At 40.9% G+C, this 14855-nt stretch overlaps 1 protein-coding gene across 1 annotated transcript in view; it reads left to right on the top strand.

Moving 5' to 3' along the window:
• ipo11 (importin 11) overlaps positions 1 to 14855 on the top strand; it is a 121005-nt gene that overhangs the window by 29846 nt on the left and 76304 nt on the right. Inside the window, exons 10-14 of the mRNA XM_083979549.1 lie at positions 873 to 1025; positions 1514 to 1557; positions 3750 to 3840; positions 7991 to 8038; positions 10838 to 10943. Of these exons, the coding sequence (XP_083835675.1) occupies positions 873 to 1025; positions 1514 to 1557; positions 3750 to 3840; positions 7991 to 8038; positions 10838 to 10943 (442 nt within the window). The remainder of the gene's footprint in view (positions 1 to 872; positions 1026 to 1513; positions 1558 to 3749; positions 3841 to 7990; positions 8039 to 10837; positions 10944 to 14855) is intronic.

Below are 14855 nucleotides of genomic sequence, written 5' to 3'. Positions count from 1 at the left end.
AAGCTGCTGCAGCAGCTGTAGCCTCCCGGCTCCACCGTGTTGTTTCCCCCGGTCTCCTCCCACCGGGACACGGCTGCTGCTCAGCTCGGACGCCGTGTGTCACGGGCGCCGGGCGGTCTGGACCGGGTCTGGACTCGGTACCAGGTCCAGAGATAATTCATTGTCTCTGCTACTGCTTCTCCTGTCAGGACACTTGAAGCTAAAGCTAAGCTAACGTTAGCTAAAAACTTTTTTTTTTTCCACACAATGCAAATGGATGAAACACGCTGACCGGTAACGAGATGTAAACGGGAACAGCATGGAGGATTATAACCTGTTGCAGCTGGATGACTGCTGCTGCCGACTGTTTTAGACACCAAGAGGGAAGGTAAGAAATATTTCCTGAAGGTTTATCAGCTGTGTCAGTGCTGAGGACTGGGGTGTGTGGTGGAGTGTTTGAGGTCACTTTCCCGTCTTTATTTCATGATGACGTGTACATGTTTAGGGTGTGTACCAGGGATGTTCAGCAAGTGAAGTCTAGCTCTCCTGCCATGGGGCGTGGTCTCTTTGCCTGCAGCACGACCATATCGCGACACGCCCCCACCGTCCGGAAGCAGAGAAAACTGCTAATTTATTGACAACTTTGATGCAGAATTTTATATACTTAACAACGTTTTTAGTCCTCCAAATTTGACAGAGTGGTTAATAATATGTTTTCCTGTGGTATTATAAACTTAAAACACATATTTATTATTGGTTTACCCGGTCTTTAAGGAATTTCTGCATGCAAGTTCCTTCTACATTTGAAATCCTATATGCTAAATGCTCCTCTGTATGGATTATGTGTACCCTCCTTTTTCCCTCCTCTTTTCCTCCTTCCTTCCCTCCCTCAGACAGTAAACCAGAGAGTCTGGAGGCTCACAAGATCAAGACAGCATTCTTCACACACCCCACACTGACGGAGATTGGACGCCGGCTTGTCTCGCACTACTTCCTTCTCACAGAGGAAGAGCTGGCAATGTGGGAAGAGGACCCTGAGAGCTTTGGTAATAGAACAGATAAACAGGCTGAATCCAAATGTTTGGGCTTATCTAGACTTGCAGACTGGCTGAGTTAACAGGCATCGTCTCTGGAACTGTCCAGGACATGCAGCGAGGGCTAGCCCGTCTACGAATCAGGTCATGAGCAATGTGGCCTTGGGTGCAACCAATTTTTTTTATTGAATTGATGTATTCATGTTGTAATGGTACATCAATACAGTAGGGTTGTTGTTGACTGTGAACATGATCATCTTGTTCCATTATCACTGTTAATGTGTTGCTTTTTTTAAGTAATGGAAATTTTAATTGTACATATGAAACTTCATAACGAAGCTAATATTCTAATAATATTCCAAGTCAGGAATACGTCATGTTTAAAAGGCTAATGTGGATTCATAGATAAGTGATCGAAGACCTCGGTGGTGTTTTTAGCTATGGCAGCGAGTGAGATGTTTGCAACTTATTTGATTTTCTCATTTTTTATTATCTTTCAGCTGTAGAAGAAACAGGTGGTGACTCTTGGAAATACAGTTTACGGGTAAACACACACACACACACACACACACACACACACACACACACACACACACACACACACACACACACACACACACACACACACACACACACACACACACACACACACACATAATGATCCTGCCTTGTTTGTTTGAGAAGACCACTAAAAGAAAGCAAATCTGCCTCCTTCTGGCTTAAACTGAATGCTAGTTTGAATTAAAACTTAAGTTTAACTTTTAACTTTGTGAGTTAAAGAAAAACAAAACCAAAATGAAAAACAAACACACCCATTCTCAAAATCATAAAATGCACATTAAACAACCATAACAGCAGACAATTTCAATTCAGTCTAATTGCTATAATGCTAATTGTCACAAATATGTTTTAGTGTGTTTGTATTTTCAAAAATTCAAAGCAGCATTTTATGTGGTGGCACTGAGCAGATTGTATCATTGCGGTATCATAAAACAGTTAGTGGTCCCCGGGGCTTTACAGCTTGTTTCTGTGCCTGTGCCTATTTAGTCAGCAGTGGCTTATCTTCAGCTGTTTTTTTTGTGTGATGACATCATTTCTTATCCAGTGTCTTATTTTTTGCCTCAGTTCTCTTCCCATCCCGCTCTTCGCTGAGCCCCATTCTACTTAATTCCATCACTTCAGATGACAAACTTGTACTCTGCCATTGCTTTGAAGTACACTAAAGCATAATTTCAATGAACCTTGAGGTTCTGTTGTAAAAGTTCTTATTCATTTACAGCAGAGTAACGGAAGAAATGCAGCCTGACCGTTTATGAGAGACAATTTAGATTTTTTTGTTCTAACAGTCTTTTTTTTGTTTGTTTTTATTCATTTTTCCTTTTTGATTGCTCTGTGCTACAGTGGTTTTGTTGAAATGCGTGAAGTGATGAGCACTTTACAGACACAGAGATTATGTGCTTAATTAAATGTGATTCAATTATAAATACAAGTGTGTAATTATTCATATTTCAAAAATTTGAAAAAAAGAGTAATTGGTTGGTAATTGGAGATGAAGCTCAAAGTGCTTTACAATGAGGAATGAAACAGTGCAGTTAAGTAAGGGTGAATAGATGGTGGAGCTTAGATTGTTGGGTCCAGAAAATCCAGCCTGACTATCTGAGCCTGAGCACATTCTGACTGAGCCTGGCTTAACTGTTTTTATGGACCCAAGCTCAGTTTGAACCCTACAGTTTTGATATGTTGGCTGTTAGAGTCAAATTTTAAACAAGTTGTTTTAGTGACAGAATTCAGTTCAGATCAGATCTCAGTGAGTGCAACATGGAGGAGACATTTGTGCTCACTGCTCAGTGTATTTTGACATAGTATTATGTAAGTGTTATCACAATCATAAAAGCTGAAAGTCTCTCAAAGATACTCAAACATCTGCAGATCTAAGAGAGAGAAAAGTTACTTTATAGGTTACAGAGGTTAATATCAACTTGTATATAGTACCAAAACAGCAGCAAAATACACACATTCCTGCCAACGTAGTTGTCTTGATTGACACATTAGCACCTTCTCATATTCATGATGGTTCATGAGATGACCTCGTCCCTATCAATATTATCGTTGGTACATATTTTCCCAGCTGAACAAGGTTTGCTTTTGTTTCTCCTGATCTCATCAAGTGAAATTGGCTTTTCAGAAGTGCCATGTATCTTCTGACCTTTTGCCAACAAGGCGGAAAGGTTATACACGCTGTGAGATGTCATGGACACATGCGCATCTACTGAACCATACAGCATGTATTTATGAACTGGCTCAGCCCGTTTTGTCAGATTTCTTACACCTTTATTTGATATTGATTTTTTTTGATGACCTCTAAAACCAATACGTACTGAGGGTGGTTGGACTAGCTTTTCTCTGTCTACACACACACACACACTGACTTTTCATTGAACCAGCAGCTCAAGGCATTGTTTATGTGTTTATTATACCCCTTTGTATAAATATGTCTTTGTGTCTATAGATGGTATGCACTAACGTTACTTATTCATGTGATATTTCCCCCCCTCAACACCACTGAGTGCCCAACAAAACCATAGGTGGCTGCTAAGAATGAGGATGATTGTGATGCTTGAGAGAAAAACAAAATGAATGATAGTGATGACTTCCACCTGCAGTGGCAGAATGTGTGTATCATCTATTCTGCCAATTAAGTGCCTTTCTTTTTGTTGCCTCTGCTCCCATTTGCAGCCTTGTACAGAGGTATTGTTCCTGGATATCTTCCACAACTACAGCCAGACCCTGACGCCGGTGCTGCTGGAAATGGTTCAGAATCTCCAGGGTCAGTTAAATGTCACTTCAAATATTATTGTATGCCAAAAGCACAGTGGGCTCCCTTTTCAGGAAAACCTTTGTCATTCTTTCAATGCAAGGAGACGTGCACTCTGCTGTTCTCAGTTTATTAGATACATATATCGAAAACGACAATGCTTTCTAATACAGCTCTGCAATGACTTCTATCTTCATAAAGTGTGGGATTAAAACAATAACATAAATGGCACACGCAAATGAAACCCGCTCACACGCAAATCAAACATCCGCACGCGCATATTGTGCGTTCAAAACACTTGTGAGCTATTTTGTATCCTGCATCTCTGGTCCCTGGAGCAATATTGTAACCTGCAAGGAGAAAAACACGCTTGAGTGTGCACAGAGTCCACTCGCAAAACTTTCCTCTACTCGCTTGCAACACTTTCCCCTTCTTTAGTTTCTTTAGTGGGCAGTTTTTGTCAGTACGGGCGCGGGCCTGGGGCCATGTCAATCACCATTGTATCCCCGAATATAATTGGTTGAGCGACTTCGCCAATTGGACAGCAAGGTACGGCAACACAACTAGGACAGACGGGACAAACCACACAGCTCTGAATGCCTGAATAACATGTATTGTGATTTGGTGCTATATGAATTACATTGTCTTGACTCGAATGTTTGCAAAATGTCACACAGAGCAATGTACTTCAATATGTTTGTCTGAGCACCGTCTTTTGTTTCCTCCATCGTTGACATTAATCTGATAATAAGCTGATAATTTTTTGTAACTTGGATCCTGTTGCACACATATACCCCTTTCCCACTGGTCAAAAAACCCGTTTAAACCCGCTAACAAACCCTGTTTAACTGACGTGTTGTGCCGTGGACGTCTGTCATGGCGGCCGCGGCAGACTCGCTGTCCTCCGCGGTCCTGGTGCTCCGCAGCAAAGACGGTTTATAAACCAAGACCTTCCATGACGAGTCAGCTTCCTGTATGCATGTCACGTGGGCTTCTGCACGGCCACGCCCCTTTAGGGAGACCAGAGGCAGCATAGAATGTATTGACTCCAATGGGAAAATTGAACGTGAACACAGATTATGGTCAGGTCTTTCTCCCCACAGTCACTGAAGTAAATTTTGGACTCATTTTTCACAAGCCACATCTCTTCTGAACAGTTTGACACGAAAATGGCAATTTTCAGACGGACACATCAGGAGAAAATCCACTTTGTTCAAGACCTGTCTCTGTCTCTACGACACACTCTCGCGAGATTTGGCACAGATCTCCTAGGCAACGTCAAACAAACGGCCGCGAACTCCCGTGAAAATTATTTAAATTATTTTTGGCATGCTAAATATTACTGTTAGTAGTGTAAATATTTAGGGCCCTAGTTTCTTAGACCGAGCGAAGTCTAACCTCAGGGCAGCTTCGCCACGCCAACGGGGCGTGGACCAGGTCCATTTCGCAAGATTGGTGGGCCGCGCAGTCAGACTTAGACCAGCGCAAGCCCTCCCCTCGTCCCTCCCACCGGCGCAAACGGCAAAGAGGGAGGAGAGAGGGCGGGAGGGAGACAGGAGGAGGAGAGAAAGGCGTGGAGTGGGTTTGACACAGCCGAGTCAGATCTTCACCAATCAAATGAGCTCCTCTCCTCACCTTTAACTGCGCGGCGGGTGATGCGCGCTGCAAGTTTGTCATTTTATACTTGGACATGGACGGAGGAGACAGCGACGCCAGAGGCCGAACCTCTCCCCGGAGGAAACAGCTGTTTTGGTCCGGAGGTCCGAGCTCAGAGTGACCAATAATGAGTTTACTAATAATAATACAAATATCCTTAATCAGGTTTGATCTGATACACTGAGAACCCCTGCCCAATGTAAGAAACAACAACTAATAAACTAATAAAGAAACTCACATTTATTCAAACCCTGTGTAAGCAAGATGAGAGGTGTAATCACAACATAAACAAACACCATGCGTAACGGATGAAATCAGCGTAAAGGACGCTCTCTCTCTCTCTGTCCGTCTCTTTTTTTTCTGTGATAGAGATGCTGAGTATACTGTAGTAGGCTATATACTGACTATCTGATACCGAGGCTGTGGTGGACTAAGAGAGATGAAGATTTGTGTTTTGTTTTTCATTACGGCTGCCTGATGCGGTCGCTCGCGCTAATGAATTAATAAGTAAATAAATAAATAAAGCGATCATCACAAGGGCAGAGTGGTATCTCAACACGGCAGCGACATGCAGTCATCCACCCTCAGTCCTGCTTTTGGGACATCCACAGCTGCTTTTCAGTGCCAGTTCGTCCCTGCTGTGTTAATTCAGGTGGAGTTTCCATTACGCGTGCCACAGCCTTTGATCTCTGCTTTGATCTGACGTCAGATGTGAAGGGACAATCTATATAGATATAAATTCACGTGTTGATTCCATTAGTTGCATTAAATAGTGGTTATTGTGGATATTTATTGCATTGAAATGTGTCTGGAACTGTGGAGATCTGCCTGTGAGGTCTTGGTGACGTGTGTGCACTGCAGGTCAGTCAGTCAAACTTCCACTGCACCTGCTGCGCTTCGCCCTGCGCTGAGAGTAGACCTGGTTGGAGGTGGCGAGCTTTCAGCGCAACCTCGGCGAGACATTTTCGCACAAAACTTCCACTGCACCAAGCTGAATCTGTGACGCCTCCCCCTGCTGCGCGGCCACGCCTATCTCAGCGCAGCGCGATCTACAAATCTCCCAATCTGACTTTGCGCTAGGCTGCGCTGGTCGAAACTTGCATTAGACCGGCTGCACTACCTTGCGCCACCTGCGCTGCGCCAGCAAACTAGGGCCCTTGATGTTATCATAAGAAAATATAAATATCTCACTTTCATCTACCTACAAATTGTATAAATCCACACACACACAGACGAGGTGGGGAGACGGTTGGCCACGCCCATTTAGAGAGACAGGAAGTGTATACCATTTCATATCATTGGAGCAGCCGTTCATGGAGTATCTTTCCATTTATTGAATATCTTTGTCCGCAGGTCAGCCAGACGCCTCGTCTGCCTCGGCGGACGGACACACTCCGCAGCGGGCGGCTGTGGCATGACAACAGTGTTGCTTGCACCACGGATGAGAGTGGGGCGACAGGTTTTTTGGTCAATGGGAAAGGGAAAGGGGCCAAATGCCGATTGTTAGCGGGTCGACCTGCGTTTAAAGAACCCGCTTCGACCCGCTAATTTTAGTGGGAAAACGGCTATAGACATGTTTTTATTTTGGGAAAACTATTCTAGATGTAATTCTCGGTCCCTGAAAAAGTTTTGCAAGTCGACTCTGTGCACGCTCAAGTGTGTTTCTCTCCTTGCAGGCAACAATATTGCTCTAGGGAGCAGAGATGCAGGATACAAAATAGCTCGCAAGTGCTTTGAAAGCGCTCGAAAAAACAATATGCGCGCTCTGATCTTATTTGCGTGCACGTGGGTCTCATCACGCATGCGCAATTTATGTCAGTGTTTTAATCCCATATAAGGTCATGAAGTTCAGGTTTCGTAGGCGCAGTTGATATTTAATGTTTGTTCTAATTGTTATTTTTGAGGCAGTTTGTGGTGCAGGTACGGGTTATTGTATTGTTCTGGATATATTTAATGCTTTTACATAGCATTTATATACCTTATACAAAACACTTATGCAAATTATCTTAAAAGATGCAATATAGATAAAATTGCCTTGCTATGCACATATTGTGCTGCATTCAATCCTTGTAACACAATATGTGCCACATGAAATGTCGAATGGTTGCTTCTGCGTGACTGATACATTTCGAATTTTGTAAAACAGCAGAGCATGCAGGTTTGTTCATGTCGCCTTTTAGCAGTCACGGTATGTGTAACATGCAGTCTGTAGGCTTGACAGCACCTTCAGGTTCCCTGGCGATGACCTACATCATAACAGCTTCTCTCAACTCATTAGTCAGTCACATACATGAACACATACACACTGCTCTCTTGGTGGTGTGTAGATCTTCTGTTGCTCAAACACACATCATGGTCTGTTTCCGGGTCTGTTAAGTCCTATAGATCTGCTGTCATCTTAAAAAAAAGACTTGCACTATTACTTGCATTATTTTATCCCTTATCTTCCAAATGCAGCCTGCATCTGCACTGAAATTACATCCAATGTGTTTTTGTGCCTTTGCAGGCCCAACCAATGTTGAAGACTCCGTCCAGCTGCTAATGAAGGATGCAGGTGAGTCACCGGCTTCATCTACTCTTTCTGCCTAAATGACTGATTTGTACTCAAGAACCGGATTTAGCTGACATTACTATAATGTCTTCAGCACAAAATGTGAAGCCTGTCAGATGGGCTTTGTCATGGAAATTATATAACTACATTAAACAATGCAAAACCAAGGAGAGGGTGAACAGGGTAAAATGAGATGGGTTTGAACAATGAGAGCAACAGGATGTAGAACAAGCATTCTCAAATGGATATTTCTACCTACAGATTCTCTTTTGAGTTGCATTTTATAATGCAATCCAATATATCCTGCCCCCTTCTCCTCCTCCTCTCTTTTCTCTGTCTTTCTAATTCCCTTTGCTAAGAGTGCCTGTGTTAAAGCTGGAAACCTGTAGAGATCTCGGCAGTCTGCTGACAGTGTTGATAAAACGGCACACATCAGTGGATGATCAAGCTGTGCTGTGGTCATCCACGACACACATAATTTGTGACACAGTTAAAGCAGATTGAAGAGGTTAAATGGGAGTACAAGAACCACAGGGACTTATTCTGTTTGAATAAATAAATCAAAGAGTATATCAGTGCTGATACATGTAGCATTTTCTTTTTTTGCTGCCAGCGCCAATGAGGTATTTACATCTTTTTGTAGCCCTTGTGTCTGTACCACCTTTGTCATTTTATTGCTGCACTGGTAACCGCATTAACTTCCTCTTTGTGAAATATTTAACATTAGTACTGAGTGCACTTTGACCAGTAGCATACAACAGAAAACTTACAAAGACCTAATTTTGAACCACAAAAATAGGACTCTATATCGTCACCAACAAATGTGATAATCAAAGTGCTAATGAAGAACTAAGAATAGCACTACAGAGCTCTTATCTGCCTTTTCATTGTTCAGTTGAAGAAAGAAGGAAAGCAAATGCACATTATTCTTTGTGAGTGTTTTGCAATTTCCTGTCAGTTTTATGTACAGTGCCTAAAAAACGTTACTCCTCAAAGCTTTGGGTTTATGATAAGGGCCAAAGCTACTCCTTGAGTACAGTACCTTTGGACTATCCATCTTCCTGGCTATCCCTCCGTCCATCTGTTTGCCAAGATAAATGAGAGAAACTATGTCTGTAAGGCATTTTGCAGCTCAATAAGATTTTTGATCATTCCACTGAGAGAGACCTATTGTGTTTTATATACTTCCCGGCTTTCTTTTCTCTGCTTTGGCTTTTCTCTCTTTTTCTTCTTCTCTTTATAGGTGCGTTTCCATTACCCCTACAAATGCGCAAAACCTAAATATAACAATAAAAAAACAGGTAATGGAAACTCCTACATTTCGAAAAACCTCTCTAATATTGCTAAAAGGTTTTTACGCTCTAATGAGGTGGTTTTTCAGGCGTATCGATATAAACGTGTATCGCAAAAGTGCTGTGGAAACACTTTTTTCGCATTTACACATCACCGGCGTCACTGGAGTTGTGTGTGTCCATAGCTGGGTTGGTTTGTGACTGGAGGGGACGAATGTATGACATGCTTTTTGGCATGCATTGCTGACCTGGGCATTGTTTCTCAATAAATTAGAAAAACCTTTCCTATCATTCTCCTTTCCCGTGCATGGTTGAAGGAGATTGGCTCGCATCCACGCTCCACTCCCTCCTGCGCCGAAATGTCCCCTCCAGTCACATAAACCAACCCCGGTGTGTGGACACGACCACCGTATATTGTTGTCAGCACCTCATCAACGCTGGTGTCCTTTATTTGTGGCCGCTGCCAGTGCCACACGGGCTTTGCCTTTCAACAATCAAGCGCTGTTTTCGTCTTTGTTAAAAACAATAACAGCAGCAGCTCACTGTACCGTCACCATGGAAACGCAAGATGCTTACGTCCAACTTCCTCAAAGTGAAGTCTCGCAGGGCGAGAATTATGGGATATCGTGAGACTAGATTACGGCTCATTTGCAAAACACCTTTCAAAGGAAACACCCGCAAATGGCAATTGCGCTTTTTAAAATTTTCAGAGATATCCCTTTTATTTTGCAAAAATCTGTAATGGAAACGCACCTTATGACACCACACTTAAACGGACATTCTTGAGATCACAGTGTGCTCTTGCCCAGTGCCAACCTTGCATAAAACCCTATAATTAATTTAATGGAAAAAGTTTCAGTTTCACTCCTCCTTTTCCTTCTGTCATTCTTTTCATTTTGCTATCTTAAAATGCAACAAGACACACTTGTATGTTTTTCAATATTATATTGTTCTCATATTTCATTTTTCTGTTCTCATTTTCTTTTGTCTTTTGTAGTGTTCCCTCTATGCTTTTGCCACTATTTCACCAATTTCTGCTTGAATACCCCCTTTTAGTTTTGTTTCTGATATACAGTATTTGCCAAGAAATTGCTGTTGCTGAAATTGCTTTTCTATCATTTTATCTTGGTTATGATTATTTTGCATGACAGAATTATAGCAGATTTATCTTATTGTTTTTCATTGAACTGAGGAGCCCAGTTTGAAATGATTTGTATCCACATTAAGCAATCAAATTTTGAAGATTGAAATAAAACCTAACAAGTGATGCAATGCAGTGTGATTAAGATAAGACCTTCACTACTCCTGTAGTGGAAAAATGCTAAAAAGTACTATTAAAAGTAGCAACTAAAAATAAGCTGCACTTTTATAAAGCTGTTGTATGTCTGTTGAATGGTATTTCTTCCACAACTAGCTCTCTTTTGTACTGCACCTTTTAGATATTTTATATTTTCAGTGGTATTATGACTAAATTGAATTGGTTTTCTGACTTTGGTTGTTTTATCTGCAGTGTACAATGCAGTGGGACTGGCAGCCTATGAACTGTTTGACAATGTGGATTTTGACCAGTGGTTCAAGAATCAGCTTCTTGGAGAGCTGCAAGTCAACCATCACAGGTACCGTGTTGGGAGTGATGCATTTCTTACCGTATGTGTGTGTGTGAACACCAATTACGGACACATTTTGCATTCCCAGTGTTATGTATGTTTGAAACAATATGAGTGACACCTTAAGTGATTCAGGAGGTGTTTTTGAAATGGGTGGTTGTTTTACTGCATCTGCGTCTGATACATCACATAGTTAACATTCTTTTCTGTGTAACTCAATGTAATTGACTATTAACCTCTGTCCAGCTATTAATTACAGTCAGCAGCACAGTTGCTGCATGCCAAAAGACTCATAAGTAGCCAACTGATGTTTGGAGCCAGAGCCTGTCACGATGACATTAACAACCGCTACTTGTTCTCCTATAATCACTCTACAAAAAAAAAAAAAAAACAGTTGTACAAACTGAGAAAGAACATGAATATGGTCATGGCTCAGCTGCAATAAAAATAAACAGTGACATGATAGATGAGTGCATTTAAATGCATTCATCTATCATTTAAATAGTGTTGGGAAAGAGGGAGAGTGGCCAGAGGCAAGGTGGCATGAGTGAGATGAAGAACAAAGAAATGCCCCATACACACAGAGATGACAAGACTATCAAAATTTTAAAAAAAGCCTGCAGGACTCAAAAGGTCAGCCACACAGGTTGGTACTGACGTCAGAGTGCAGGTCTACTGATGTCATGGTGGCTCTGTTCCCACACGCTGCAGGTGTGAATAACTTATTTTTATTTTGATTCAGTTCACACCCTTTCAATATAATTGGCATTTTCTTTGTAGATAACGAAAGTTTTACTTGATTATTTTGTGAATAAGTCAAAATGACTGCTGGTCACAGGTGTACGAATAGAAATTAATGAGAAATAAATATGAATGAGCAAACGACACAGGAATTCAGCCAAACACCACCTCTGTTGATCTTAGTCATCTTGGTTTCTTACACACTTGCACACAAATGTGAACACACATCTATATTTTTTTAACGCCAATCCCATAATAACAGATGAAAAGAATAAAGGAAAACTAACAACTGTTGAAACACTACTGAATGTTTTGATGACGGTGGAGGGATTTCATCCATTCAGTTGTCTGGCTCAGGGCACAAATGCTAGCAGCCTGTTAATAGTTCTTTGCACTCTTTATATCTTTGATAATTAAAAGATAACACTGCCCTAATCCTTTAACTAATGTGTTTTTGAAACAACATGGTGATAAAGCCTTGTGCTAAGAGGATTTCTTTTTTCTCCCCCCACCAAAGAGATTGTCTTAGTCAGTATCTGGATAGGGCATTTTTAAAATCAATTTCTAGTAAGTAATGTATGGGTCTTCTTGATGTAAAAGTTCACACAGTTATGCACTGTACTTTCCATTATCTCTTTACGTTTAAGTAAAGCCAAGGACAACACAGACACAAACTTTTCAACTCCCATTGAGTCGTCAGTTCTGATGTGCTGAATCAGGCTGTCAAGATTTTAGATGTTCCCACTCTCTTTTGAGGAGGCTGTAAATTCACCATGGATAATAAAGCAGGAACATGTTCACTGATCTCCCTCACTAAGAGGAGTTTTTTTTGTAGTTCTTTTGGCCAATGTCCATGTACACTATTATTCAAACCCCAACCTCAGTACTTGGCGGAGCATCCTTTCTTGCCTTTATAACCTCGATGAAGTGATTTCAGTAAAACCTAACAAGCTGCTGACACCTCTCTTGTGGAATCTTTGCCCATTCTTCTCATCCAAAAGCTTCCAACTCATTGAGGTTTGATGATTTCCTTGCTGCATCTTTAAAATCCCACCTATGATTTTCTATGGGATTTATATTTGGAGACCGAGAAGGCCATTCAAGGACTTTTCAGGCCTCTTGATTAAAATGTTGTGCTTCCTCTAAGAGCCAGGTAGGTTTGCTATAGAGCAATTACTTTTGAAATTCCTCACAATTTGCCCAATGCTGTCTAAAGGAATACTCCAGAAAACATTTTAAATCCAATTGCCCTTGTGGTAGCTTGTTGCAACACACCTTGAATACATCCCTGGATGGGGTTGCCTTTACATCAATACATTATGGTTAAGTGATAAACCACAGTTCAGGAAGCTTACTGGTTTTATTCAACCTTTGGTCATGCAGATCAGCCATAGAAATCAACATGATAAAGATGTTTGGTCCAATCTGTAACCTAAAAGGGGAAGTGGATCCTTGTTCGTAGTATTTCTAGGAAAGACTAATGCAATTGTATGTGATTTATTGATTGATTATTATAAGCCTTATCTGGCCCACTCCCTAGGTAGTTTAACAAGTTGCTAAGTATCTAAAATGCTCAAATGTTTACATTGTTAATTCAACAGTTAACATTTATCAAGCTCAAACAACAACTAGTGAGAGACATACCAGCGAGATGAGGTTGCCAGCTGCACCAAATGACAGTCTTTTGTATCTACTTGATTGGAGAGCTGGACCAGGTGCTGCTCCAATCATGGTCCTTGGCTCAGACGGTACGCAGGAACTACAGTGGCTAGAGCCAAACATTCATTGGGGATCACAAATCTGAAATACTGTATTATTCATTTTCCAATTTAAAGGCTAGGGAGGCAGCTTTTTTCTGACAGTATTAGGCAAAAACTTACACACTAACCTTGGGGATAATGTAAATGAAGTGATGTGAAAAAAGATCAGACGTCTGCGTCTCCCCTAGGCTCTGTTTTCAGCCTGCAAAGAATCTACCCGTGACGGTTGATTTTGACCAATCACAGAGCAGCAGCCCTTATTCGTATTATTTGGACGTTTTAAAACGTAAGAAAGAGACGTTTTTTCTGTACTCGCTGCTCTGGCTGAGGGGATGAGAACCATGTGGACTCAACTCAAAGCTTTTTTCTAGATTTCTGCCTCCCTTTCCTTTAACTGATAAAGACCTAATTTAATGTAAAAAAAAATGGCTCTGCAGCAAAGGCTGAATATAAATACATAAATCCTTACTTTGGCTGCTTGAGTATTTATGATATAGATTAGTTAAATTACAGCTGCTTCCACTTTCACCATCTTTTTTACCTTGTAAAAATGAATTTTTGAAGCAACATGTATTTCCACACGATAAAAACACTTAAACTGATGATACAGAATTTTAATTAAATATTCTCAGGAACTGAACTACACATTGTACAGTTTATACACTCAGCAGTTAGAAAGTTTCGAGTGTCATTTGCAGTGTGATGAACATTTGAAAGAGCTGTCACACTTTGTGGCAGTGACTCAAAAAAGGTTAAATCAAATTTAAACATGCTGCACAATAGTCTGAGCTTTACTGGTTGATGTTTCTTTTTACTGATGTTGCTTAAAGTTAATGCCTAAGGTGCTCAGGTTGATTGATATTGGGGAATTGCAAGGACCAGCTCAGAGCTCATTAAGTATTATATCGTAGACTTGTGATTAGTTATAATGGCCTTTGCCACCTCACTTATCTGAAGTGTTCAAGTGCCACAGCCTTATAGTCTTCAAATAATCATTTCTCGCTCACTACAATAATGATTTTTCAAAATTACCTTTTCTCCCTGCTCAATAGGGCATCATGATTCATTGTTTTCATTACACGTAGATAATGTTTATGCATACTTAATGCAAATAATCAGTGATTGCCTACTACTTTTGTGCAAGTATATTTTCCTGTGTTTGAGTGTACAAACACAAGTAAACAACGGAAAAGATTTAAATGTATTTGCTGATGATGGTTAGTTTTACTTTCCTTACATAGTCAACCCTCTGGCTGCTAAATGCTTGCATATGTATATCTTAATGTGTCTATATTATTTATTTATTCTCTCTGTTTAATTATTTCCTGTGTTTTTGCCTGAGTGTACTGGGAGAAAGCCTATATAAGGAGAGTTGAATTGCATTCAGCTGATGAAGTATTTGACCTGTCTGTTTACTTTA

The sequence above is a fragment of the Trachurus trachurus genome, assembly GCF_905171665.1.
Source record: "Trachurus trachurus genome assembly, chromosome: 9".
NCBI classification, from domain to species: Eukaryota; Metazoa; Chordata; class Actinopteri; order Carangiformes; family Carangidae; genus Trachurus; species Trachurus trachurus.
Note: the sequence above shows the minus strand (reverse complement) of the source record. Positions and strands in the feature narration are given on the sequence as shown.